This window comes from Micropterus salmoides, unplaced genomic scaffold (assembly GCF_014851395.1).
Source record: "Micropterus salmoides isolate LMB-PRFRI ecotype aquatic unplaced genomic scaffold, ASM1485139v1 Ms_hic_scaffold_1284, whole genome shotgun sequence".
NCBI lineage: Eukaryota > Metazoa > Chordata > Actinopteri > Centrarchiformes > Centrarchidae > Micropterus > Micropterus salmoides.
Window position 1 is genome coordinate 1,433 of NW_024040357.1, and position 26,377 is coordinate 27,809.

The 26,377-nt window shown below is 37.7% G+C and overlaps 3 protein-coding genes and 1 long non-coding RNA gene across 10 annotated transcripts; all 4 read right to left on the reverse strand.

Moving 5' to 3' along the window:
- Nucleotides 1-206: 206 nt before the first annotated feature.
- On the reverse strand, nt 207-7,457 carry LOC119900155 (complement factor H-like). Of its 4 annotated transcripts, none has more exons than XM_038714913.1 (11): nt 7,172-7,457; nt 6,885-7,076; nt 6,308-6,487; nt 5,959-6,144; nt 3,161-3,229; nt 3,005-3,034; nt 2,664-2,720; nt 2,066-2,227; nt 1,797-1,961; nt 609-634; nt 207-441 (listed from the first exon to the last, which is right to left on the reverse strand). In XM_038714913.1, exons 1-11 carry the CDS (start codon nt 7,227-7,229, stop codon nt 427-429), a joined length of 1,140 nt encoding a protein of 379 aa, XP_038570841.1. In that variant the 5' UTR covers nt 7,230-7,457; the 3' UTR covers nt 207-426. The 4 variants fall into 4 exon arrangements, with proteins under 4 accessions (XP_038570841.1, XP_038570842.1, XP_038570843.1 ...); XM_038714914.1 differs by having other exon boundaries at nt 3,161-3,226; nt 7,172-7,384; XM_038714915.1 differs by lacking the exon at nt 3,161-3,229 and having other exon boundaries at nt 7,172-7,382.
- Nucleotides 7,458-7,685: 228 nt separating this feature from the next.
- LOC119900158 lies at nt 7,686-9,055 on the reverse strand. The gene is made up of 2 exons (XR_005444013.1): nt 8,218-9,055; nt 7,686-8,054 (listed from the first exon to the last, which is right to left on the reverse strand). It is a non-coding gene; the product is annotated as an uncharacterized LOC119900158 (long non-coding RNA).
- Nucleotides 9,056-10,711: 1,656 nt separating this feature from the next.
- On the reverse strand, nt 10,712-17,313 carry LOC119900156 (complement factor H-like). Its single transcript, XM_038714917.1, has 7 exons — nt 17,085-17,313; nt 16,798-16,989; nt 14,074-14,253; nt 13,736-13,927; nt 11,869-12,033; nt 11,168-11,193; nt 10,712-11,026 (listed from the first exon to the last, which is right to left on the reverse strand). Exons 1-7 carry the CDS (start codon nt 17,137-17,139, stop codon nt 11,015-11,017), a joined length of 822 nt encoding a protein of 273 aa, XP_038570845.1. The 5' UTR covers nt 17,140-17,313; the 3' UTR covers nt 10,712-11,014.
- Nucleotides 17,314-18,975: 1,662 nt separating this feature from the next.
- LOC119900157 (complement factor H-like) lies at nt 18,976-25,712 on the reverse strand. 4 transcript variants are annotated; one of them, XR_005444011.1, is made up of 11 exons: nt 25,490-25,712; nt 25,203-25,394; nt 24,630-24,809; nt 24,281-24,466; nt 21,463-21,531; nt 21,307-21,336; nt 20,975-21,031; nt 20,700-20,835; nt 20,432-20,596; nt 19,252-19,277; nt 18,976-19,084 (listed from the first exon to the last, which is right to left on the reverse strand). XR_005444011.1 is itself a non-coding variant. In XM_038714918.1 (8 exons), the coding sequence occupies exons 1-8, from the start codon at nt 25,545-25,547 to the stop codon at nt 20,872-20,874; spliced, it is 789 nt and encodes a 262-aa protein (XP_038570846.1). In that variant the 5' UTR covers nt 25,548-25,712; the 3' UTR covers nt 20,779-20,871. The 4 variants fall into 4 exon arrangements, 2 of the variants coding, with proteins under 2 accessions (XP_038570846.1, XP_038570848.1); XR_005444012.1 differs by lacking the exon at nt 21,463-21,531 and having other exon boundaries at nt 25,490-25,709; XM_038714918.1 differs by lacking the exons at nt 18,976-19,084; nt 19,252-19,277; nt 20,432-20,596 and having other exon boundaries at nt 20,779-20,888.
- Nucleotides 25,713-26,377: the final 665 nt, after the last annotated feature.

Here is a 26,377-nt window from a genome sequence, read left to right on the forward strand (position 1 = left end):
TCAGATGCTGTAAATAGCTTTGGACAGTTGTGTTTTTTATTTTATTTGATTATGATGACCCACCATGAAGCACTTAAACTGACAATGGATTTTGTCAAGAGTTTGTATTAATGCTGTCTCAAGTATGATAATATAAGAAGAACTAGTGCTTGCAGAGAGGAAGGACTGTTCTGAACAATGTGTAGACAAAATAATACAAAGATCTCTGTTAAGATTTCTAGTGAACATTTAATTCAGATTACTGTAGGCCATATGACCCTTATACAGTCAAAATATTGATCATGTTATTAGTGCATGAAGTTTTAAAAAAATCAAATACAATTGAGACAACATGTTTTTGGGCGTAGTTGTTTTATGGTGGAGGTATTTCAAAAGTTTCCAACTTGGCTTTTGTTGTCAGCCCAGCAGTTGTTCTTCTCTTGTGCTTTATCGGCATAAACCCTGTTTACAACACAGACAATAAGCAATAATGTTAATAGCTAATTCATCAATATTAACATGGTATTAAATTGCAGGATAAAGTTCAAATAAAGTATTGTCCAACAATAAATAAACAATTTAACAGTAATTACATTCTTTAAAAAAGTAAATCCAAGAATAACACTTACCCGTTGAATGTCATAATAATGACAACCTAAAAGAATCCAACAGCAGCACAGCAGTGAATATTTCAGTAGGTAGTTTAATTCACACAAACATTTGTTACTGATGGCTGATTCACTACATTTCTGCTTAGCTGCACCTACTGAGGAAAATCTGTTCTGTTCTTATAGGACAAGACTGGTGTTATTCTATATATTCCTACTGTAGACAAATTCCATGACAAGATACCCATTTTTATTAGTGTTTGAGATATTTTGCTGTTCACAAACCGTGTGTCGTAGGGTTGTGGGGCAGCTGGATCTAACACGGTCAAACAGAAGAGGGTCGAGTGGCTGAAATGGTGCAAACTGGGGGCATGGCGGAGGCTAAAGGGAAATAGCTGTTGGCCACAGAGTTTGCATTAGGAAAGGGTCAACGATGGAAGGCAATGTAGGGAAGGAAAATGTGCTGTGGTTTTGGAGAGTAAGGAGATAAAAGATGAGACAGGTGACAATAGAAAATGTTGGGTGGAGAAAACTCCATGGCTTGATGCTGTTGAGGCGTTATGAACAGAAACGTTTAATTTTACAGAGGAGGAAGACGAGGCTGAAGGAGCCAAAGGAGCAGTATTAGTGGTGGCTGAAAAGTGAAGAGGAAAGGATGCTATGAATGTGTTTAAATAAAGAAAAGAGATGAGACATATTAGACACAAAGGGAGAAGGTATTTGAGTGAAGAAGGTTGGAGCAGCTCTGCTGTTGGTGGGTGGTGTGATGACATGAGAAAGCACTGGGTGAACTAACTGGAGTATGGGGATATGAGAAGCTGGCTGGAGAGCTGGATATGGAGACATATAGTTGGAAAAGTTTGGCTTTTTGCTGTTTCGATAAGAAGAAATGTTCTTATCCTCAGGGGCAAGCTGCAAGAGTGCCAGTCCAGTCGGACATGTTTGGTTCTTTTCATGGGATTTGTTGACAATAAGAAAACTATAGAGTAATGCCAGGCTTATTTTCTAAATACTCAGGTTTCCGTTCTTGGTGTTCTTTTTTCCTTTTATTCTTTTCCTTTTTCTTCTTTTTGAAACTATCACACTGAAAATGATTCATATCTAAATCACTTTAGTTCATATTCATAAACATAGTAGTTGACAATAAAAAGGTTGAAACTAAAAGTTTAGTGGCAAATAAATATGTGAAGAGCTTACGTATATACTTACAGCTTGTATAATGTATTCTTCCATTAATGCACTGAAAAACCCTGCTCCAATTAGAAGGATAAGTGCATGGAAATGTCTTTTTCTCTCCGTCTTTGATATATTCAACTCCAGATAGTTGAAAGTTGTCCCAACGATATCTAGTATGATCCACGACACAGAATGCCTCTGCACAAAAGTAATACAAAAAAACCCACATATATGTAATTATGTGGTATAACATCTTTGATAGACTTTGAGAATGAAAAATTGTGATATTGACTTGTTTAAACCTTTGCAGATGGGAAGGTCTGACCAACTGCCATCACTGTAACACGTCACGGTGTCTGAACCGACTTGTGTGTAAAAGGAATTACATTGGTATTTCAAAGACATTCGATTCACTTGTACAACATCACTGTTTGGAACGTTTGGGTGTTCTCCACAGTGGTCAACTGAAATTAAAAAAGAGATTTAACATTGTCACAGTATGTCAGTGAAATGGTGATCCAGCAACAACAGCACAACATATTGTAATAAAATTAACATAGTGCCATCAGCCTATTATTTTGGATACCTAAAACCTCCCTGACTGGCTTTTTAACTCGATTTAATCCTTGTTTTTTCCCATGTTGAATGTGTAATTCTCACACTGTGGTCCTTTGCCACCATGTGACGTCACCTGCTGCTTCTTTTCACCTGCCAGCGATGAGCTTCACCGGGAGGATGTATCACAGAAAATACACACCATGCCTATCCCCAAACCACTCAGTGAGGCTACAGATTCTTTTACAGTAACTGGTCAGCTAGTGAAGAAATATTTAAAAGTAAATATATAAACAAAGCCCGATACATGTGATGTAAAAGGAGCATTTGATCTGAATGATTTACTTGACATGAATGCACGTTGACTGTCTCTGTCATTTGAGCCAGAGGTGGCAGAAGATCCTGTAAGATGCAGAGGAGATAAAGGTATACACACAGAACAGAAGACACACCAGTTAGTAACACTTCAGCATGTTATTTGGACTCTTTTTCTTTCTGATTCAGAGTAATGTCAAAACAATTTCCCCATTATTCTTTTTGAAAATTAAAGATTTTAATGTAAAGTAGATTAACCTTTAAATCAATGATTATTAAATTTACAATAATATACATATATATATATATATATATATATATATATATATATATATATATCTTCTATAATACAATCAATGTCAATAATCTACCTCCTACGGCACCTGTTTCAGTTCCTCTGCCTAAGTGGGAATAAGAAAATAAATTAGATATACAATATATACATATTCTAAAATGGAATTAAATAAATGAATATACTCATTTATATTTAATACAGACAAATAAACCCCCAGGTTTTGTTCCCCCACCTTGTTCAGTGTCCTCCCAACCTGTTGTTCCCACTGTGGATCCACCATGTTCAATAGTTGGTCTGGCTCCTCCAAGAAACGTAAGTTATTCTGTAATGTCAACTAAAATCGTTCTGCGTATTTTACCTGTTGACTTGATAAATACAGTATACGGTATAATGTTGCACAGTAATTATTCTGGTTAGTTTTACAGCTTACTGGTACAGCAGACTTACTCTCACAGACCGGCACAGAGGACCATGTTCCACTTCTACATATGGTGACTTGCTGGCCTTTGGGTTCATATCCTTGGTCACATGTTACTCTAAGTCTAGATCATCATCTGCTCATGCTGTTCGCCCTAAGTTTTCGTGCAGCCTGCAGGAGCTCTTTTATTTTATTCCCTATCTACTGGTTGTGTCCCTGATTATTTTAAAACGGCTTGCGTGAACCCACTTTTAAAGAAACCTGGTTTAGATCCCTCCCTACCACAAAATTTTAGACCATTTTCAAAACTGCCTTTTATTGCAAAGATTCTAGAAAGAATTGTGTCCAAACAGCTGCTCACTGTACTGGAAAATAACAAAATATTTGAAAAGTTTCAATCTGGTTTCAGGAAGTACCACAGCACTGAGACTGCCCTGCTTAAAGTCACCAATGACCTTTTAATGTCTGCTGATGAAGGCATGTGCTCAGTCCTGGTACTCCTGGACCTTAGCACTGCTTTTGACAGACTGAAGCAATGGGTGGGGATCTCTGGTACGGTGCTAGAATGGTTTTCATCCTACCTGTCAAATAGGAAGTTTTGCGTGTCTGTAAACAACTATGTCTCTTCGTTCTGTCCAGTTAAATATGGTGTGCCTCAGGGGTCGGTCTTAGGACCCATTTTGTTTTCCTTGTATCTGCTTCCCCTTGGACATATTATCCATAAACATGGAATTTCTTTTCATATTTATGCTGATGACACACAAATATACTTGCCCATCAGATCCACAGTCCCTGGAATGCTGAGTTCACAGTATTGGCAGTATTTGTTTTGCCATCTGCTGGTTCCCTAGTAAATCACATTAAGCCTGTGGCAAAGAACCTTGGAGTTTGGTTTGATAGTAATTTAAATTTCAAGCAGCACACCACAAAGCTTGTTCAATCATGTTTTTATCAACTTAGAAATATAGCAAAAATTCAATCTATGTTAACTTTTAAGGACACTGAGACCATTTTACACGCCTTCATCTCATCACGCCTAGATTATTGCAACAGCCTTTTCACCTGTTTAACCCAGAAATCTATTGATCGACTCCAGACTGTCCAGAACTCAGCTGCCAGGCTTTTAACCAGAACAAAGAAATATGACCACATTACTCCTATTTTAGCTTCATTACACTGGCTCCCAGTATGTTTTAGAATTGACTTTAAAATTCTATTGATCACTTTTAAAGCTCTTCATGGCCTCTCGCCTTGTTATATTTCTGACCTTTTAGTCCCATGCACACCAGCACATACCTTGAGATCCTCGGGCAGAGGTCTGCTATCTGTTCCAGAGTCTCGACTGAAAACTAAAGGGGACAGAGCGTTTGTTGTCAGGGCCCCGAGGCTCTGGAACAGTCTGCCCGAGGAAATCAGGTCAGCTGATTCAGTGAACTCTTTTAAGTCCCTTCTTAAAACACAGTGTTATAGGAGAGCATTTCCCAATCTTATTTGACTTTATTTTATCCGTTTTATTTTATTCTATTTTACTAATTTTATATTATCTTTTTTATTTATTTTAGTCTTTTCTTTTCTTTATCTTGTATTGTTTTTGTATTGTTTTTTGGGTATTATTGTCTTTACACTTGTTAAAGCACTTTGTAACTCGTTTTTGAAAAGTGCTCTACAAATAAAGATTATTATTATTATATTAAGTTAGTATAGCTATTTATTACTATGATATTTACTAAGCCTGTGAATAATATTCTTAGAGAACAGAGTGATTAACGGTGTCAAAAAGCCTTGGACAGGTAAATAAATAAAACACAAGTTAGTTTAGCATCCAAGCTCTTGACAATATCATCTACAGCCAGTGTGGCCGCTGTAATAGTACTGTGGCCAGGTCTAAAACCCGACTGGTATTTGTTCAGTAAGCTACATTCAGTTAAAAAAGAACAAAGCTGTCTATTTAGACTGCAGAATTTTAGCCAGGCAAGACAGCTTTGAAATAGGTCGATAATTATCAAGTACTCTAGTGTCTCCTCCATTTTGAAGAGTGAGCACATGCACAGTTTGCAAGATGCAAGATGGACATGCAAGATTCCAGTTGACACAGTTAGATTAAAAATATGCGTTAATGGCCTTGAGATAAAAGGCGCTGCCCTGACCAGCAGGCATGGATCCAATTTGTCTCGACCAGCTGATTTCCTAGCATTTATAGTAATTAAGGCATCTAGGACTTAATTGTCATGAAATGGTTTTATTGCAAAATCTTGTCATATGTTTTTTGTATCCAGCTATCATCTTGCTAAGTAGTAGTGGACAATTTATCAAAGAGATTACTTGATCTAAGAAAGTGGCTATTAAAAGCATCAACAATAATGTTGTTTTTTTATGTCTGTTCTTTCTTCAGTAAATCCTTCAACAGGGATTTCACTGTTTTCCAAAACTTTGCCCCATTACATTCAAGTAAACTATTTACATAGTAGTCTGATTTTGCTTTCTAGTGCACATGGTATTTTGTCTGCCTAAAAGCTAGCCAGCTGAGATATTTTTTTTCTAATCTACAGTTGGACAATTGCTGTTCAGGGGGTCAAATGATTAGTGCATCTCTCAGCACATTGTCCACTTACTGCACGGTGGTCCTTTAGTCCAAGTTCCAGCTATGCAAAAGATGGATTTTTCTGCTCCCTCTACAGTATATCCATCTTCACATTCATACTGCACTTCTGAATCTACAGCAAACATCTCCTGGTATCTCTGATGAATGATGACTGCATGGGGGATTTTAGGAGGTTCACCACATGCAAGGATACTTTCTGTAAAAATAAACCCATTAGTCATCAACAGGTAAAGGTGCTCAGATGTGTGGCTTGGTTGGTGCAACTGGTGAGAATTTAAACCTAAGAATTACAGCACTGATATTATTCTGGTCTCTGTTAGTTTCACAGCTTACTGGTATAGAACATCTGACAGACTTACTCTCACAGACCGGCACAGAGAACCACGTTCCATTTATACATATGGCTGTGACATCCTGGCCTTTGGGTTCATATCCTTTGTCACATGTTATCCTAATAATGTGTCCGTCCTCATACCAACCATTTTGGTTTTCTGTGTATTTTGCATTTGGCATCTCTGGTGGAAGGCATGCTGCTTCGTCTGAGGAAAAGAAAATAATTGCTACAGTGAAAGTATTTAAACTCGGCAAAATTTAAACTTGGCAATTTACATTTCTGCCATTACATGGGTGAATGTTATCTCCAAGGATTTATCATATATTAAAAGACTTGCTGCCAAAGGGAATGCTCCACTGCATTAATTGTGGATATAGGATTAAGATTCAGTTGATGGATGTAAATGAAAAGTCAGGGCATCAACCAAGTTTCATTACAGGGCAACATGAATGTCTAGATCAAATGTCATGACAAAACAGCCAACATGTCCAGTATTTCAGTCTGGATCAAAGTAGTGCACGGCCGACAGACTGACTTTGCCATTCATAGAGTGACGGAGCAACCATGTGGACAAAGTAAAAAACAGCAGAGGGAACACTTACCTATACACTGTGGTGTATGAGACCATTTTCCAGTTTGACATGTGCTTGTTGCCCACCATCCCTTCACCACAGGTTTACGACCAGTATCACAGGTATAACTGAGCTCCGTTCCATGAGAATAAGTCTCTTGCTTTGGGGCAAAGAAACCACCATCCAGTTTAGGAGCACTACAGGACTGTGCAGCGATTTGTGCTAAAATACAATAGTAAGCAAAATTATTCTACAGTCACTGCTTTTGTTTTTAACAAATTTAAATGGTTGGATGTCAAAGTAGTTAATGTTCTTACCATGAAGCACTCCTGGAAACCAAATAAGAAGAACTAATCCAAGATATCTCATGTTCATTTTGTCAGGAATGAAATCATCCCACGACACAGTAAATCTGAGAGCTTAGTCCAGATCAGAACCAGTTAATAATTGTTGGGGGCCTTCTCCCAGAAAGTTTGTCAAGTAAACACACAGGCATCATGCTGTTGTTCTGGAGCCAAAGGAGAGATGGGCAAATAGGCTGCATGTACACACACACCTACAGAAAAGGAGAAAACTACTCTCAAATCATCTTTTTCCTCTTCTTCAGCATACAGAAAGCCCCGGGCTTCAGAATCAGATTGAGAATTAGTAACTGTCAAGTAAGTGGCCGGTGTCCAATACAAATTCTCAATTAAAAGCTCTAAGTAAAATGTATTTAAAAAGAAAGGGCGACAACGCCACCTAGGGGGTACTTGGAGCCCTAGGACTCAGACACACACAGCTTCTTTTAAATTGAGGTTGGAGCAGAGCAGAAACCACAATGAGCTAAAATACATTTAACAATTTATTAATGCAATTAAAAATAAGACTTGATTTAAAAAGGCCTAACTAAAATCAATGTGATGACACAAGTTAAAAAGGGAGCTATATAAAAGGGGAATTAATAGTACTGCACCACAACATGCTAAAACACCACTGTCATGCAATAACAATCACAGCACACAAGTAAAAAACATTCCAAAATAAAACACCAGATGCACAAAAAATGTCGGCCATTTTCTGGCCCTGTGACATCCTGGCCTTTGGGTTCATATCCTTTGTCACATGTTATCCTAATCATATGTCCATCCTCATACCAAACATTTTGGTTTTCTGTGTATTTTGCATTTGGCATCTCCGGTGGAAGGCATGCTGCTTCGTCTGAGGAAAAGAAAACAACACATTTTTACCATGGTGTCAGTCTTTAAAGGTTCAGTGTATCATATTTAGGAGGATCTATTGACAGAAAAACAATATAATATATAACTATGTTTTCAGTGGTGTATAAAGACATGATATAATGAATCGTTAATGTTTTTATTACCTTACAATGAGCCATTTCTATCTACATACACCACGGGAATCCATGTTGATTCCACATTCCAACTTAAGAGCACATGAACACACAAAGTTGGAAGAAGCACTGATTTGTACAAACTAAATCTCGGAACCAGTTAATAATTGTTGGGGGTCGTCTCCCAGAAAGTTTGTTGTTCTGGAGCCAAAAGACAGCTGGGCAAATAGGCTGCACAAACACACACCTACAGAAAAGGAGAAAAACACTCTCATATAATCTTTTTCCTCTTCTTCAGCATACGGAAAGACCCAGGCTTCAGAATCAGTAACTGCTTTGTTGCCATTTAGTTTTTACACATACAAGGAATTTGCCTTGGTGAACAGGTGACTAACAATAGACATAATTACATTATCTTTAGAATTACTTTAGGAATGGAAATTATTGCTATGAGAATTTGTTTGTGGAAGATTCCAGATTCAGATCACTTTTGTCAATATCCATCCATCAATCATCAACCGCTTATCCTGCGTACAGGGTCGCGGGGGGCTGGAGCCAATCCCAGCTGACATCAGGCAAAAGGCGGGGTACACCCGTCCAGGTTGCCAATCCATCGGAGGGCCACTTTTGTCAATATATTTTGTTTTTATAGAATAATTACTTTATGAATCCCACTTGGGAGAAATATGGAATTTATTGTATTAAGTCAACATTAGTTTTTTTGTTTGGGAAAGGCCTGTGATAATGATTAATTTGTCTCCACAGTTCCAGACTCACTGTGGTTCATTTGTTATAAAACTCTCTACAAAAATCGATTTGATTATTTGGAGTCCAAATTTCAATATGATTTACTGGACCGCTCAGATCAGAGGTCATCTTCTGCCAGCACAGATTCAGTTTTTTACGCAGCCTGGCCTTCACTTCTTCTGATTGACAGATGATCTAAAAACATTTGGCCTTCGATCGCTTCTGACAACAACACACACCTTCAGTACACCCAGACTCACATAGATAATCTAGAGACTCAACAAGCCATCCACTTACAAGAGCAGATATTCTAATTGTTAAAAAATGCAGTCTCAAAATTCAAGCTTGTCAAACAGGTTCAAGAAACACACATGTTACATGTTTAAATCTTAAAAATGACAGCTTGCAAAGCTATCCAGAGCAAATTGTCATAGAAAGTTTAACGGAGCACAGCACTAGTTCAGGCAGGCAACAAAGTCAAGCTCAGCTCACAATCCCGCCACGTCAGCTGACTGTTCAGCTGATTCCTCTCTGATTCCTCTCAGCATTCATCAAATAAAGGCACCTTATTCAAGCTGCTATAGCCTGCAAGCAGCTTTTAACCAGCTCTCCTTTCAGGCCCTGTCTGATTATTCATTTCTGTTGTTATTGATGCCTGCTGAGCACACTGCTGGGGCTGGATTCAGCTTCCTCTGTGCACAACACGCACTATATTAGGAGGTTCAAAATGAAAAGTTTGCTATATATCTTGGGCATCCAATCTGAATGCATGGAATGACGCAGGAACACTCCAGTCCTCTGAACAAATTTTATTTCTTCAATACTCAAAGGTTGCATGTACCAACATTTAAGGCGGATAAATACACTTGAGCCGTTCGTTCCGAAAGAAAACAAACATAAGATTAGAACCCAAATTAATATGTCCATTATATGATATGAGGAAAGATAAATATCTTAAGTTAAAGTCCTCAGATAAACTAACATGGACATAGGATAAAACTAAAGAGCAAAATAACCTCTTCTTGTAGAAACCGAGACCAAGTCAAGGTCAAATAGTGAGTGAAAGGGAAAGCAGTCTTTAAATAAAGTGTGATCAGGTGAACTCACTCAGGTAGTCACAAAAGAGCTAAAGCAAATAGTTTTTTAAGGGATCACTCAATTGGCAGAAAAGTAATCAATGACAATTTTGATAAACTGATGAATCACGTAAGTATTTTTTTTCTTCCAGTAAAAATATCAATCACTGAGGCCTTCACATATATTGTGTATTGCCTGTACAAAATGTCACTTGAATGTTCTGTGTTTGTAACTGTGATGCAAAGTTATGTACATATGAGCACAATGATGAAGTATAGAAGAACCTTATTTTAAATACAGTCGTTAATCAAGTCATCAATAAAAAACCATTTAATTGAGAAATTATCTGATTTTAGTAATGAAGGAGTGGAAAAACAAAATAATCATGTGTGGTTAAGTTACTGTTGCATCCTGGAGTTGCTTTGCTGGTGGATTTTAGTTATATGGAAGTCACAGACATTTGAATTAATTAATGGATATTTAAATATCTAAAACAGTGGCAATGCTCTTCTTAAAACATTGTGTCATGATGAATAAAATTTAAAGATTCTTTTGAGTTATTAAGGCTGTGACAGACAGCCTGTACAGGTGGTACTCCCCCTGGGAGTGCATACAGGATCAGGATAAGCAGGTATGAATAAAGGATGGACAGATTACTTTTGGGGCATGACTTCAGCACAAGAACTCAGCAGACACAAGATTAGTGTTGAAATTCCAGTTGAATACTTTATTCAGGTAAGTCTTACAAGCAAGATAGTTTTGCAGCTTTGAGCATACAGACCGACAGTTTGCTCCTACATTATGTAGCCATCCATGGATCAATATGGTTTTTGAAAAACCCATCACGTGCGTGATAGCATGATTGGGTGTGAATGCTGCAAGCATTCGCAGCCTATGTTAATATAGCTTTGTTGTTTCTCAAAAGTTTCCAGTCTGGCATTTGTTTTCAGTCGGTGGTGAGCATATCCAAAGGCAGCAGTATCTTCCCCTTGGTGATACAGTCTTAGCAAGTATTCTGGTTACAAGACAGAGGTTTAAACAAACATTAAACACTTTCAGTTAAATGTAATGAACTAATATATATATATATATATATATATATATATATATATATATATATATATATATATAAAGTATAATCAGGAGTAAAACTCACCATCTTTAGCTGAAACTTGTTACAACCTGAAAACAATCAAAGAGGCACAGCTGTGATTATGTGAAGGAGATTATTGACTTTTGATAGGGAGGTGAAGTCTGATTTACTAAATGTCTGCAGTTTTCTTTCTGTTTTATTGTATTGTTTTGTTCATTGAATTAGTTGTAGAGGACCAGTACTTTTAAATCATGGTGCAGAAGCCTATAGTGAATCAGCTATATAATATAATATAATAATAATAAAAAATAATAATACTGTAGCTGGACATGTTTCCCCTCGTCTTTCTTTTCTTTGGTGCAAAGTAAACAAAAAAATCTCAGCAGCCAACAAGCTTATTTTGCTACCTTTAGACAGAGCCAAGCTAGTTGCCTTGCGTTATTATCTTTGTGGGGACCCATCATTGACAATGCATTCCCTAGAACATTACCCAAACCTTAACCATCACAACTACATCCTAACCCTTAACCTAACCTTAATCTAATTCTAACACTAAAACCAAGTCTTGACCCTCAAAAAGCCCTCGAGTCCAGCATTTTGGTCCCAACAAATCTTTTGGACCTCACAAGTATAGCGGTCTGGTGTTTGGAATCCATAAATACACACACACTTTATCTTAGCTGCCACTGATTAGGGAAAACAACAAAACTGCTGTATTTGTTTAATGGCATATTTACATGTAATGAGCTCATAGTGATACTTACATCTGGTAAACGTCATTCTTCCATCAGCACAGCGGCCCACAGAATAATTATTAAACATCCAGAGATCCTTACATTTGAATGTCTCACTCTCACCATTTTTTAGAATTTTTACTCCAGCAGGTTCTAAGGCTGGATATTCATTTGTATCCACAGAACAGAAGGTAGCTGCACAAAACAATAAAATAGAAAATGTGTTGTTATTTTCCCAGCCCACCTCTTTGATAGACCTTTAGAACTGACTTGTTTATACCTCTGCAGGTGGGTACTTCTGACCATGTGCCATCACTGTAACAAACCACTGCCGCTGGACCCACTTGTGTGTAAAAGGAACCGCACTAGTACGTTAAAAACATTTGACCCGTTTTCACAACATCACTGTGACGGAGCGGCTCCGTCCAGCCTCAATTAAGCCGGTCATAAAACCTTTTTATCATGCATTTTTCTTCTACTGTTTAAGTAGCGCGATCAAGGGTGCACACTTGGTAGTTCTATTCTTCTTTAAGCATACATTTAAACAAACATCAAACACTTACTATGTGTCGAGATGCATCGCAGGTTTGCTCTGTTTCCCATCCAGTTTGGCAAAACAGGAGCGTAACATTTCCTTCTTTTAAATAGCATGTTCTCGCGCGCTTTCATGGTCATGTGAACTGCAAAATTATGGTTTTTGGTTGTAATAATAATTTGTGATGTAAATAACTGGAAGGAAAATGTTTGTGGAGGTGGATATAATATTGTTGAAAATATGTCGAAGTGTAATAGATATAAATCCTTTTCTGGAGTTAGTAAAAACTGTTTATTATATTGTGTAAATAATGGTTAAGCCTAGTGGGAAGGGCTACTGTCTTTAAAAGTGGCAGCTTTGGGCCTGTGAGGTCAGTCTTGGCCTGGTCACAGAGGAGGTAACTAGTGATTTGTATTTTTGAGGGGATAGAGAGAAACTGAGTTATCAAAGTATTTTTTTTGTGTAACTTTATTATTGAGTAAGTTATTAATTTTTTTCAAATCGTTATTTTTTTAGTTTTGTTTTCTTTATACAAGTTTTTCACTGTTTGCACTTTGGAGGCCGGCATAATAAAAATCACGCCACTATTTTTCGACTACGCATGTGTTTTTCCCTATTTTGAGGAGGTTGGACGAGAACCCCCGCTACAATCACCATTAGGAACTGTGGGTTCCACAGTTGCTCACTGAAATATAAAAAATAAAAAAGGTTTTATGGAAATAAATATTTTGAGCTGTCATAGAAGAGTTTACCACCAATAAATTTCACATAAGGATACACACAATGCATTTTGGTGAGTAACACTGAATACAAACAGAAACTTTGTTTACAAGCAAACTCTATAGGGCATCTTAAAATAGTGGGTCATAAAAAACAAAACACTGAGGAATGTTGCTATAAATCTTTGTAGAACTGAGAGAAACTGTAGCTGGCTGATTCTCTGTGGGTTCTCTGAATGACACCTTTCACAAATCTCTCATTTGATCTATTCCTTTAAGCTTTTTATAACACGATTGATCAGTGTTGCAAACCTGTCTTCTAGAAACAAAACTATAAACTGTGCCACCTACCAAACCTGCAACATTCTTTAAATACTTTTAATATTTTGATTAGTTGCTTATTCTTAAATAAGCAACTAACCAAAATAATAATCTAAATGATTCATTGTATTTTCATGCACCTGTTGCTGCAACATTCTTTAAATACTTTTAATATTTTGATTAGTTGCTTATTCTTAAATAAGCAACTAGTTGCTTTTAGATTAGTTGCTTATTCTTAAATAAGCAACTAACCAAAATAATAATCTAAATATTAATTCATTGTATTTTCATCACTGCATATCTCAGCACATTGTCCACTTACTGCACGGTGGTCCTTCAGTCCAGTTTCCAGCTATGCAAAGGATGGATTTTTTGCTGTCTGCTCCCTCTACAGTATATCCATCTTCACATTCATACTGCACTTCTGAATCTACAGCAAACACCTCCTGGTATTCCTGATCAATGATGACTGCATGGGGGATTTTAGGAGGCTCACCGCAAACCTGGATACTTCCTGTAAAAATAAGCACACTGTCATGTGAGTGGTTACTTGGTTGTTGCAGCTGGTGAGAATTCAAGCCTAAGAATTAACAGCACTGATATTATTCTGGTCTCTGTTAGTTTCACAGCTTACTGGTATAGAACATCTGACAGACTTACTCTCACAGACCGACACAGAGGACCACGTTCCACTTCTACATATGGCTGTGACATCCTGGTCTTTGGGTTCATATCCTTTTTCACATGTTATCCTAATCATGTGTCCGTCCTCATACCAACCATTTTGGTTTTCTGTGTATTTTGCATTTGGCATCTCCGGTGGAAGGCACGCTGCTTCGTCTGAGGAAAAGAAAACAACACATTTTTACCATGGTGTCAGTCTTTAAAGGTTCAGTGTGTCATATTTAGGAGGATCTATTGACAGAAAAACAATATAATATATATAACTATGTTTTCAGTAGTGTACAAAGATATGATATAATGAATCCATCCATCCATCCATCGTCAAACACTTATCCTGCATACAGGGTCCCAGCTGACATCGGGCGAAAGGCGGGTTATACCCTGGACAGGTTGGCAGTCCATCACAGGGCGATATAAGGAACCGTTAATGTTTTTATTACCTTACAATGAGCCATTTCTACCTACGTACACCGCGGGTCCTCTAACATGGACGGCGCCATGTTCCAACAGTAGCCCAAATGGACAAAAGGCTCTAGAGAGCGCTGGAGAGAATGTGGAATCCATGTTGAGTCCACATTCCAACTTAAGAGCACATGAACACACACTGAAGTTGGAAGAACCACTGATTCTTACACACTGACCCTTTAAAAAGGTGGTATTATGCTCATTTTCAGGTTCAAAATCTTAAGTAGGGGTTGTACCAGAACAGGTTTACATGGTTCAACTTTCAAAAAACACCATATTCTTCTCATACTGCACATTGCTGCAGCTCCTCTTTTCACCCTATGTGTTGTACGCTCCGCTCTTGAGCTACAGAGGGATGCATCTTACTTGTACAAAATCTTTGTTGGGAGTTGCACATGCGCTGTTCCCAGGTAAGGACTACTAGCCAATCAGAAGCAGAGAAGTGCGGGTCGTAAGAAACAAGTGTAGCGCTCCTACCCTCTAGAAAGTAAGTTTGGGCAGGGCCCCGAGTTCTTTTAGAATATTGTTTCTTAACATCAACACTGAAACCCGGCGTCAACTATCTTAGCTTCCCTTGTAGTCAAAATGTGAAACTCAGATATGATAACTGGCTTTCAGATAAAATAATCAACACCACTCTACTATATGATTAAAGTTCTCTTATTCTTTAGAAAAATAAAATAAATGCAAAATAAACAATCACTCGTTTCACACAAGATCTGCGGTAATTCAGTAGTTCTGTTGCAAGATAACAATACCACAGTTCACCACACTATAACACTCTCACATACAGCTGGCAAAACCACTTCAAACAACGTTGCAGGCCTGATGCGTGGCTCGTGTACGTTGAGACCCAAAAGCAATTGGTCGTTTATGAGCAGGAAAATAAAATAAAGGAGTGCCTGATAACTGGTGCACTTCTGTGAGTTTTTTGTGATGTGTCTACCGTCAGTCACTGTCTGCTGGAGTGAAGTGTCGATGCCCATGATGCTCCTCCTATCATGCCCACTGGCATCAACCAATGAAAACCCACTCTTAAGACTCCAGCACAATTACCACAGATTTACAACTTGCATATACAACCCATGAACTCTTCATAACATGTCTTTAACTAAACATTATCTTTAAGTTATTTATCATACAACATATGTGCAACATACAACAGTTTTTAACAAAAATACATCACCATATTTTTACCATCAATATGCAATGACTTTTAATATCAGTATACTATTTAGGTAGTGTGATCCAAATCAAAGCCGCTTCAGACTGCGACCGTAACCTAGCAGATGGTATAAGTTACTTATTAATTTTTATCTATGTACTGTATATTTATTATTACGTTGTAGCTGTTGTTGTTTTGTCTTGGTTTTTCTGTGTGCTATGGACCTTCCATTCTGAGTCCTGAATAAAGTCATTATTATTATTATTATTATATTACTCACAAGTCCACAACAGTCTGTCGTGTTTTCACGTTACATTTTAGTTTCCCTCAGCTCGCTTGGAACCTCGACAGAGGTGATGTGATGTGAAAAAAAGTACATGGAAGCAGGTGCAACATTTCTACAATGGAAAACCAAACAAAGGCGAGTCAAGCCAAAGGGCCTCTGCTCAGACTAGCTTGGTTTGAGGGTGTGCCTGACCCCGCTAGCCGCTTGGCAAGCTTTATGACGCGTTTTCATTGTGACGTCACAGTGAAGGAAGTGAAGGGCTGGACTACAAACAAGCTGTTTTCAAACGGTTCAGAGCAGAGCTTTCTGTGGGAGATGGGAACTCCCTTTGTGCTGGACTTTGGGCTTTTTCACTTTGCAAACCTGTTAACGTGCACAAAAAATAGATATATCTCAATAAAAGGAGAGAGAAAAAGCCAAAAAACATAATACCACCTCTATTTGTAAATGTTTATGTTTAAAATATTTCTGCAATTATTTGCATGAATATTCCTCCAAGGACTTATTATATATTGGCTGCTAAAGGGAATGCTCCACTGCCTTGATTATGGATATATGATTAAAGTTAAATTAAATAATATAGATGAAAATTAAGCCAAGTTATTACAATTCATAATCCCGAGGGCAACATGAATGTCTAGACCAAATGTCATTGCAATCAATCCAACACGTTCAGTATTTCAGTCTGGATCAAAGTAGTGCACGGCCGACAGACTGACTTTGCCATTCATAGAGTGACGGAGCAACCATGTGGACAAAGTAAAACAGCAGAGGGAACACTTACCTATACACTGTGGTGTATGAGACCATTTTCCAGTTTGACATGTGCTTGTTGCCCACCATCCCTTCACCACAGGTTTACGACCAGTATCACAGGTATAACTGAGCTCCGTTCCATGAGAATAAGTCTCTTGCTTTGGGGCAAAGAAACCACCATCCAGTTTAGGAGCACTACAGGACTGTGCAGCGCTTTGTGCTAAAATACAATAGTAAGCAAAATTACTCTACAGTCACTGCATTTGTTTTTAACAAACTTAAATGGTTGGATGTCAAAGTATTTAATGTTCTTACCATGAAGCACTCCTGGAAACCAAATCAGAACTAATCCAAGATATCTGATGTTCATTTTGTCAGGAATGAAATCATCCCACGACACAGTAAATCTGAGAGCTTAGTCCAGATCAGAACCAGTTAATAATTGTTGGGGGCCTTCTCCCAGAAAGTTTGTCAAGTAAACACACAGGCATCATGCTGTTGTTCTGGAGCCGAAGGAGAGATGGACAAATAGGCTGCATGTACACACACACCTACAGAAAAGGAGAAAACTACTCTCATATCATCTTTTTCCTCTTCTTCAGCATACAGAAAGCCCCGGGCTTCAGAATCAGATTTAGAATCAGTAACTGCTTTATTTGCCATGTAGTTTTACACATTTGCTTTGTTGACTAGTTGCATAACAATAGACATAATTACATGTAACTTATTATTAATTACTTAGGGCAAATACGTCATTTGTTAATTCCACATTTGTTTGGAAAATGCCTGTCATAATGATTAATTTGTCCCAGAGTACCAGAATCTCTATGGTTTATTTGTTATAAAACTCTCTACAAAAATCTATTTGAGTATTTGTCCAAACTTCAAAATGTTTTACTGGACTGCTCTGATCAGAGGTCAGCCTGCACTGATTTAGTTATTTATGTAGCCTGGCCTTCACTTCTTCTGATTAACAGATTCTGATTAACAGATGATCTAAAAACACATATTTGTCCTTGATTGCTTCTGAGAACACAAACCTTCAGAACATCCAGATCTACATGGATAATCAACCATTATGTGAGAGTAAGACTCAACTAGCCAAGAGCATTGCAGTCAAACAGGTTTAGGTAACGCATGTTACAAGTTTAAATCAGATAATCTCTAAAATGTCAGCTTACCACATTGTAAGAGCAAAGCTATTCAGAGCAAATACTTTGTCATAGAAGGTTCATTACATTTTATTTACACAATATAAACAAAACCTGTGCATCGGAACATCATCAGGGACAGTTTGAGTAAATTACCTCCATCTGCTCACAGTGTGTGAAACTGAAGTCTATGAATTCAGTGACAAGTTGCACTCTTACAGTTAACTATCTTGAAATTTAAACAAGTTAACTTAACTTATTGTAGATAAAATGTTTGTAGATGGAATCCATAGGTCACCACATTTTCTGTGTGCAATGACAAACGATCTACACAGTCACCACTGTTGCAGTTACAAATAACACTACCTGAACAAGTTTGCATAAACTCCTGATCCTGTTTAGCCATGCTAGCAGCATGGTCATTGGTTCATCACCACTTTGGTCCACAATTAAATATCTCTACAACTATCTGATAGATTGCGGTGTAATTTGGTGCACACATTCATGTTCTTGTCAGGGTGAGTTGATTTAACTTTGTTAGAACTAGTGCCGTCATTTAATTTGCCCAATTATTTGGTTCATAACTAAATACCTGCAGAACTAAAGACGTTCTCATCAGCCTTAGATGTACTGTATGTTCTTATTTTATTATTCTGTCAATGAACCATCATGTATTGCACTTCTACATCAGTGTCGGTTAGGCAGCAACATGTTGCATTTCAAACATGCAGCTTCAGATGCTGTAAATAGCTTTGGACAGTTGTGTTTTTTATTTTATTTGATTATGATGACCCCACCATGAAGCACTTAAACTGACAATGGATTTTGTCAAGAGTTTGTATTAATGCTGTCTCAAGTATGATAATATAAGAAGAACTAGTGCTTGCAGAGAGGAAGGACTGTTCTGAACAATGTGTAGACAAAATAATACAAAGATCTCTGTTAAGATTTCTAGTGAACATTACTGTAGGCCATATGACCCTTATACAGTCAAAATATTGATCATGTTATTAGTGCATGAAGTTTTAAAAAAATCAAGTACAATTGAGACAACATGTTTTTGGGCGTAGTTGTTTTATGGTGGAGGTATTTCAAAAGTTTCCAACTTGGCTTTTGTTGTCAGCCCAGCAGTTGTTCTTCTCTTGTGCTTTATCGGCATAAACCCTGTTTACAACACAGACAATAAGCAATAATGTTAATAGCTAATTCATCAATATTAACATGGTATTAAATTGCAGGATAAAGTTCAAATAAAGTATTGTCCAACAATAAATAAACAATTTAACAGTAATTACATTCTTTAAAAAAGTAAATCCAAGAATAACACTTACCCGTTGAATGTCATAATAATGACAACCTAAAAGAATCCAACAGCAGCACAGCAGTGAATATTTCAGTAGGTAGTTTAATTCACACAAACATTTGTTACTGATGGCTGATTCACTACATTTCTGCTTAGCTGCACCTACTGAGGAAAATCTGTTCTGTTCTTATAGGACAAGACTGGTGTTATTCTATATTTCCTACTGTAGACAAATTCCATGACAAGATACCCATTTTTATTAGTGTTTGAGATATTTTGCTGTTCACAAACCGTGTGTCGTAGGGTTGTGGGGCAGCTGGATCTAACACGGTCAAACAGGAGAGGGTCGAGTGGCTGAAATGGTGTAAACTGGGAGCATGGCGGAGGATAAAGGGAAATAGCTGTTGGCCACAGAGTTTGCATTAGGAAAGGGTCAACGATGGAAGGCAATGTAGGGAAGGAAAATGTGCTGTGGTTTTGGAGAGTAAGGAGATAAAAGATGAGACAGGTGACAATAGAAAATGTTGGGTGGAGAAAACTCCATGGCTTGATGCTGTTGAGGCGTTATGAACAGAAACGTTTAATTTTACAGAGGAGGAAGACGAGGCTGAAGGAGCCAAAGGAGCAGTATTAGTGGTGGCTGAAAAGTGAAGAGGAAAGGATGCTATGAATGTGTTTAAATAAAGAAAAGAGATGAGACATATTAGACACAAAGGGAGAAGGTATTGAGTGAAGAAGGTTGGAGCAGCTCTGCTGTTGGTGGGTGGTGTGATGACATGAGAAAGCACTGGGTGAACTAACTGGAGTATGGGGATATGAGAAGCTGGCTGGAGTGCTGGATATGGAGACATATAGTTGGAAAAGTTTGGCTTTTTGCTGTTTCGATGAGAAGAAATGTTCTTATCCTCAGGGGCAAGCTGCAAGAGTGCCAGTCCAGTTGGACATGTTTGGTTCTTTTCATGGGATTTGTTGACAATAAGAAAACTATAGAGTAATGCCAGGCTTATTTTCTAAATACTCAGGTTTCCGTTCTTGGTGTTCTTTTTTCCTTTTATTCTTTTCCTTTTTCTTGAAACTATCACACTGAAAATGATTCATATCTAAATCACTTTAGTTCATATTCATAAACATAGTAGCTGACAATAAAAAGGTTGAAACTAAAAGTTTAGTGGCAAATAAATATGTGAAGAGCTTACATATATACTTACAGCTTGTATGCTGTATTCTTCCTTCAATGCACTGAAAAACCCTCCTCCAATTAGAAGAATAAATGCATGGAAATGTCTTTTTCTCTCCTTCCTTGATATATTCAACTCCAGATAGTTGAAAGTTGTCCCAACGATGTCTAGTATGATCCACGACACAGAATGCCTCTGCACAAAAGTAATACAAAAAAAACACATATATGTAATTATGTGGTATAACATCTTTGATAGACTTTGAGAATGAAAAATTGTGATATTGACTTGTTTAAACCTTTGCAGATGGGAAGGTCTGACCAACTGCCATCACTGTAACACGTCACGGTGTCTGAACCGACTCGTGTGTAAAAGGCAACCTGCCAGCGATGAGCTTCACCGGGAGGATGGATCACAGAAAATACACACCATGCCTATCCCCAAACCACTCAGTGAGGCTACAGATTCTTTTACAGTAACTGGTCAGCTAGTGAAGAAATATTTGAATAGTAAATATATAAACAAAACCCGATACATGTGATGTAAAAGGAGCATTTGATCTGAATGATTTACTTGACATGAATGCAGGTTGACTGTCTCTGTCATTTGAGCCAGAGGTGGCAGAAGATCCTGTAAGATGCAGAGGAGATAAAGGTATACACACAGAACAGAAGACACACCAGTTAGTAACACTTCAGCATGTTATTTGAACTCTTTTTCTTTCTGATTCAGACTAATGTCAAAACAATTTCCCCATTATTCTTTTTGAAAATTAAAGATTTTAATGTAAAGTAGATTAACCTTTAAATCAATGATTATTAAATTTACAATAATATATATAGTATATATATATATATATATATATATATATATCTTCTATAATACAATCAATGTCAATAATCTACCTCCTACGGCACCTGTTTCAGTTCCTCTGCCTAAGTGGGAATAAGAAAACAAATTAGATATACAATATATACATATTCTAAAATGGAATTAAATAAATGAATATACTCATTTATATTTAATACAGACAAATAAACCCCCAGGTTTTGTTCCCCCACCTTGTTCAGTGTCCTCCCAACCTGTTCTTCCCACTGTGGATCCACTATGTTCAATAGTTGGTCTGGCTCCTCCAAGAAACATATAGATTTAATGAAAGTTATTCTGTAATGTCAACTAAAATCGTTCTGCGTATTTTACCTGTTGACTTGATAAATACAGTATACGGTATAATGTTGCACAGTAATTATTCTGGTTAGTTTTACAGCTTACTGGTACAGCAGACTTACTCTCACAGACCGGCACAGAGGACCATGTTCCACTTCTACATATGGTGACTTGCTGGCCTTTGGGTTCATATCCTTGGTCACATGTTACTCTAAGTCTAGATCATCATCTGCTCATGCTGTTCGCCCTAAGTTTTCGTGCAGCCTGCAGGAGCTCTTTTATTTTATTCCCTATCTACTGGTTGTGTCCCTGATTATTTTAAAACGGCTTGCGTGAACCCACTTTTAAAGAAACCTGGTTTAGATCCCTCCCTACCACAAAATTTTAGACCATTTTCAAAACTGCCTTTTATTGCAAAGATTCTAGAAAGAATTGTGTCCAAACAGCTGCTCACTGTACTGGAAAATAACAAAATATTTGAAAAGTTTCAATCTGGTTTCAGGAAGTACCACAGCACTGAGACTGCCCTGCTTAAAGTCACCAATGACCTTTTAATGTCTGCTGATGAAGGCATGTGCTCAGTCCTGGTACTCCTGGACCTTAGCACTGCTTTTGACAGACTGAAGCAATGGGTGGGGATCTCTGGTACGGTGCTAGAATGGTTTTCATCCTACCTGTCAAATAGGAAGTTTTGCGTGTCTGTAAACAACTATGTCTCTTCGTTCTGTCCAGTTAAATATGGTGTGCCTCAGGGGTCGGTCTTAGGACCCATTTTGTTTTCCTTGTATCTGCTTCCCCTTGGACATATTATCCATAAACATGGAATTTCTTTTCATATTTATGCTGATGACACACAAATATACTTGCCCATCAGATCCACAGTCCCTGGAATGCTGAGTTCACAGTATTGGCAGTATTTGTTTTGCCATCTGCTGGTTCCCTAGTAAATCACATTAAGCCTGTGGCAAAGAACCTTGGAGTTTGGTTTGATAGTAATTTAAATTTCAAGCAGCACACCACAAAGCTTGTTCAATCATGTTTTTATCAACTTAGAAATATAGCAAAAATTCGATCCATGTTAACTTTTAAGGACACCAAGACCATTTTACACGCCTTCATCTCATCACGCCTAGATTATTGCAACAGCCTTTTCACCTGTTTAACCCAGAAATCTATTGATCGACTCCAGACTGTCCAGAACTCAGCTGCCAGGCTTTTAACCAGAACAAAGAAATATGACCACATTACTCCTATTTTAGCTTCATTACACTGGCTCCCAGTATGTTTTAGAATTGACTTTCAAATTCTATTGATCACTTTTAAAGCTCTTCATGGCCTCTCGCCTTGTTATATTTCTGACCTTTTAGTCCCATACGCACCAGCACGTACCTTGAGATCCTCGGGCAGAGGTCTGCTATCTGTTCCAGAGTCTCGACTGAAAACTAAAGGGGACAGAGCGTTTGTTGTCAGGGCCCCGAGGCTCTGGAACAGTCTGCCCGAGGAAATCAGGTCAGCTGATTCAGTGAACTCTTTTAAGTCCCTTCTTAAAACATAGTGTTATAGGAGAGCATTTCCCGATCTTATTTGACTTTATTTTATCCGTTTTATTTTATTCTATTTTACTAATTTTATAATTATCTTTTTTATTTATTTTAGTCTTTTCTTTTCTTTATCTTGTATTGTTTTTGTATTGTTTTTTTGGGTATTATTGTCTTTACACTTGTTAAAGCACTTTGTAACTCGTTTTTCAAAAAAGTGCTCTACAAATAAAGATTATTATTATTATATTATTAAGTTAGTATAGCTATTTATTACTATGATATTTACTAAGCCTGTGAATAATATTCTTAGAGAACAGAGTGATTAACGGTGTCAAAAAGCCTTGGACAGGTAAATAAATAAAACACAAGTTAGTTTAGCATCCAAGCTCTTGACAATATCATCTACAGCCAGTGTGGCCGCTGTAATAGTACTGTGGCCAGGTCTAAAACCCGACTGGTATTTGTTCAGTAAGCTACATTCAGTTAAAAAAGAACAAAGCTGTCTATTTAGACTGCAGAATTTTAGCCAGGCAAGACAGCTTTGAAATAGGTCGATAATTATCAAGTACTCTAGTGTCTCCTCCATTTTGAAGAGTGAGCACATGCACAGTTTGCAAGATGCAAGATGGACATGCAAGATTCCAGTTGACACAGTTAGATTAAAAATATGCGTTAATGGCCTTGAGATAAAAGGCGCTGCCCTGACCAGCAGGCATGGATCCAATTTGTCTCGACCAGCTGATTTCCTAGCATTTATAGTAATTAAGGCATCTAGGACTTAATTGTCATGAAATGGTTTTATTGCAAAATCTTGTCATATGTTTTTTGTATCCAGCTATCATCTTGTTAAGTAGTAGTGGACAATTTATCAAAGAGATTACTTGATCTAAGAAAGTGGCTATTAAAAGCATCAACAATAATGTTGTTTTTTTATGTCTGTTCTTTCTTCAGTAAATCCTTCAACAGGGATTTCACTGTTTTCCAAAACTTTGCCCCATTACATTCAAGTAAACTATTTACATAGTAGTCTGATTTTGCTTTCTAGTGCACATGGTATTTTGTCTGCCTAAAAGCTAGCCAGCTGAGATATTTTTTTTCTAATCTACAGTTGGACAATTGCTGTTCAGGGGGTCAAATGATTAGTGCATCTCTCAGCACATTGTCCACTTACTGCACGGTGGTCCTTTAGTCCAAGTTCCAGCTATGCAAAAGATGGATTTTTCTGCTCCCTCTACAGTATATCCATCTTCACATTCATACTGCACTTCTGAATCTACAGCAAACATCTCCTGATATCTCTGATGAATGATGACTGCATGGGGGATTTTAGGAGGTTCACCACATGCAAGGATACTTTCTGTAAAAATAAACCCATTAGTCATCAACAGGTAAAGGTGCTCAGATGTGTGGCTTGGTTGGTGCAACTGGTGAGAATTTAAGCCTAAGAATTACAGCACTGATATTATTCTGGTCTCTGTTAGTTTCACAGCTTACTGGTATAGAACATCTGACAGACTTACTCTCACAGACCGGCACAGAGAACCACGTTCCATTTATACATATGGCTGTGACATCCTGGCCTTTGGGTTCATATCCTTTGTCACATGTTATCCTAATAATGTGTCCGTCCTCATACCAACCATTTTGGTTTTCTGTGTATTTTGCATTTGGCATCTCTGGTGGAAGGCATGCTGCTTCGTCTGAGGAAAAGAAAATAATTGCTACAGTGAAAGTATTTAAACTCGGCAAAATTTAAACTTGGCAATTTACATTTCTGCCATTACATGGGTGAATGTTATCTCCAAGGATTTATCATATATTAAAAGACTTGCTGCCAAGGGATGCTCCACTGCATTAATTGTGGATATAGGATTAAGATTCAGTTGATGGATGTAAATGAAAGTCAGGGCATCACCAAGTTTCATTACAGGGCAACATGAATGTCTAGATCAAATGTCATGACAAAACAGCCAACATGTCCAGTATTTCAGTCTGGATCAAAGTAGTGCACGGCCGACAGACTGACTTTGCCATTCATAGAGTGACGGAGCAACCATGTGGACAAAGTAAAAAACAGCAGAGGGAACACTTACCTATACACTGTGGTGTATGAGACCATTTTCCAGTTTGACATGTGCTTGTTGCCCACCATCCCTTCACCACAGGTTTACGACCAGTATCACAGGTATAACTGAGCTCCGTTCCATGAGAATAAGTCTCTTGCTTTGGGGCAAAGAAACCACCATCCAGTTTAGGAGCACTACAGGGCTGTGCAGCACTTTGTGCTAAAATACAATAGCAAGCAAAATTACTCTACAGTCACTACTTTTGTTTTTAACAAATTTAAATGGTTCGATGTCAAAGTATTTAATGTTCTTACCATGAAGCACTCCTGGAAACCAAATAAGAAGAACTAATCCAAGATATCTCATGTTCATTTTGTCAGGAATGAAATCATCCCACGACACAGTAAATCTGAGAGCTTAGTCCAGATCAGAACCAGTTAATAATTGTTGGGGGCCTTCTCCCAGAAAGTTTGTCAAGTAAACACACAGGCATCATGCTGTTGTTCTGGAGCCAAAGGAGAGATGGGCAAATAGGCTGCATGTACACACACCTACAGAAAAGGAGAAACTACTCTCAAATCATCTTTTTCCTCTTCTTCAGCATACAGAAAGCCCCGGGCTTCAGAATCAGATTGAGAATTAGTAACTGTCAAGTAAGTGGCCGGTGTCCAATACAAATTCTCAATTAAAAGCTCTAAGTAAAATGTATTTAAAAAGAAAGGGCGACAACGCCACCTAGGGGGTACTTGGAGCCCTAGGACTCAGACACACACAGCTTCTTTTAAATTGAGGTTGGAGCAGAGCAGAAACCACAATGAGCTAAAATACATTTAACAATTTATTAATGCAATTAAAAATAAGACTTGATTTAAAAAGGCCTAACTAAAATCAATGTGATGACACAAGTTAAAAAGGGAGCTATATAAAGGGGAATTAATAGTACTGCACCACAACATGCTAAAACACCACTGTCATGCAATAACAATCACAGCACACAAGTAAAAAACATTCCAAAATAAAACACCAGATGCACAAAAATGTCGGCCATTTTCTGGCCCTGTGACATCCTGGCCTTTGGGTCATATCCTTTGTCACATGTTATCCTAATCATATGTCCATCCTCATACCAAACATTTTGGTTTTCTGTGTATTTTGCATTTGGCATCTCCGGTGGAAGGCATGCTGCTTCGTCTGAGGAAGAA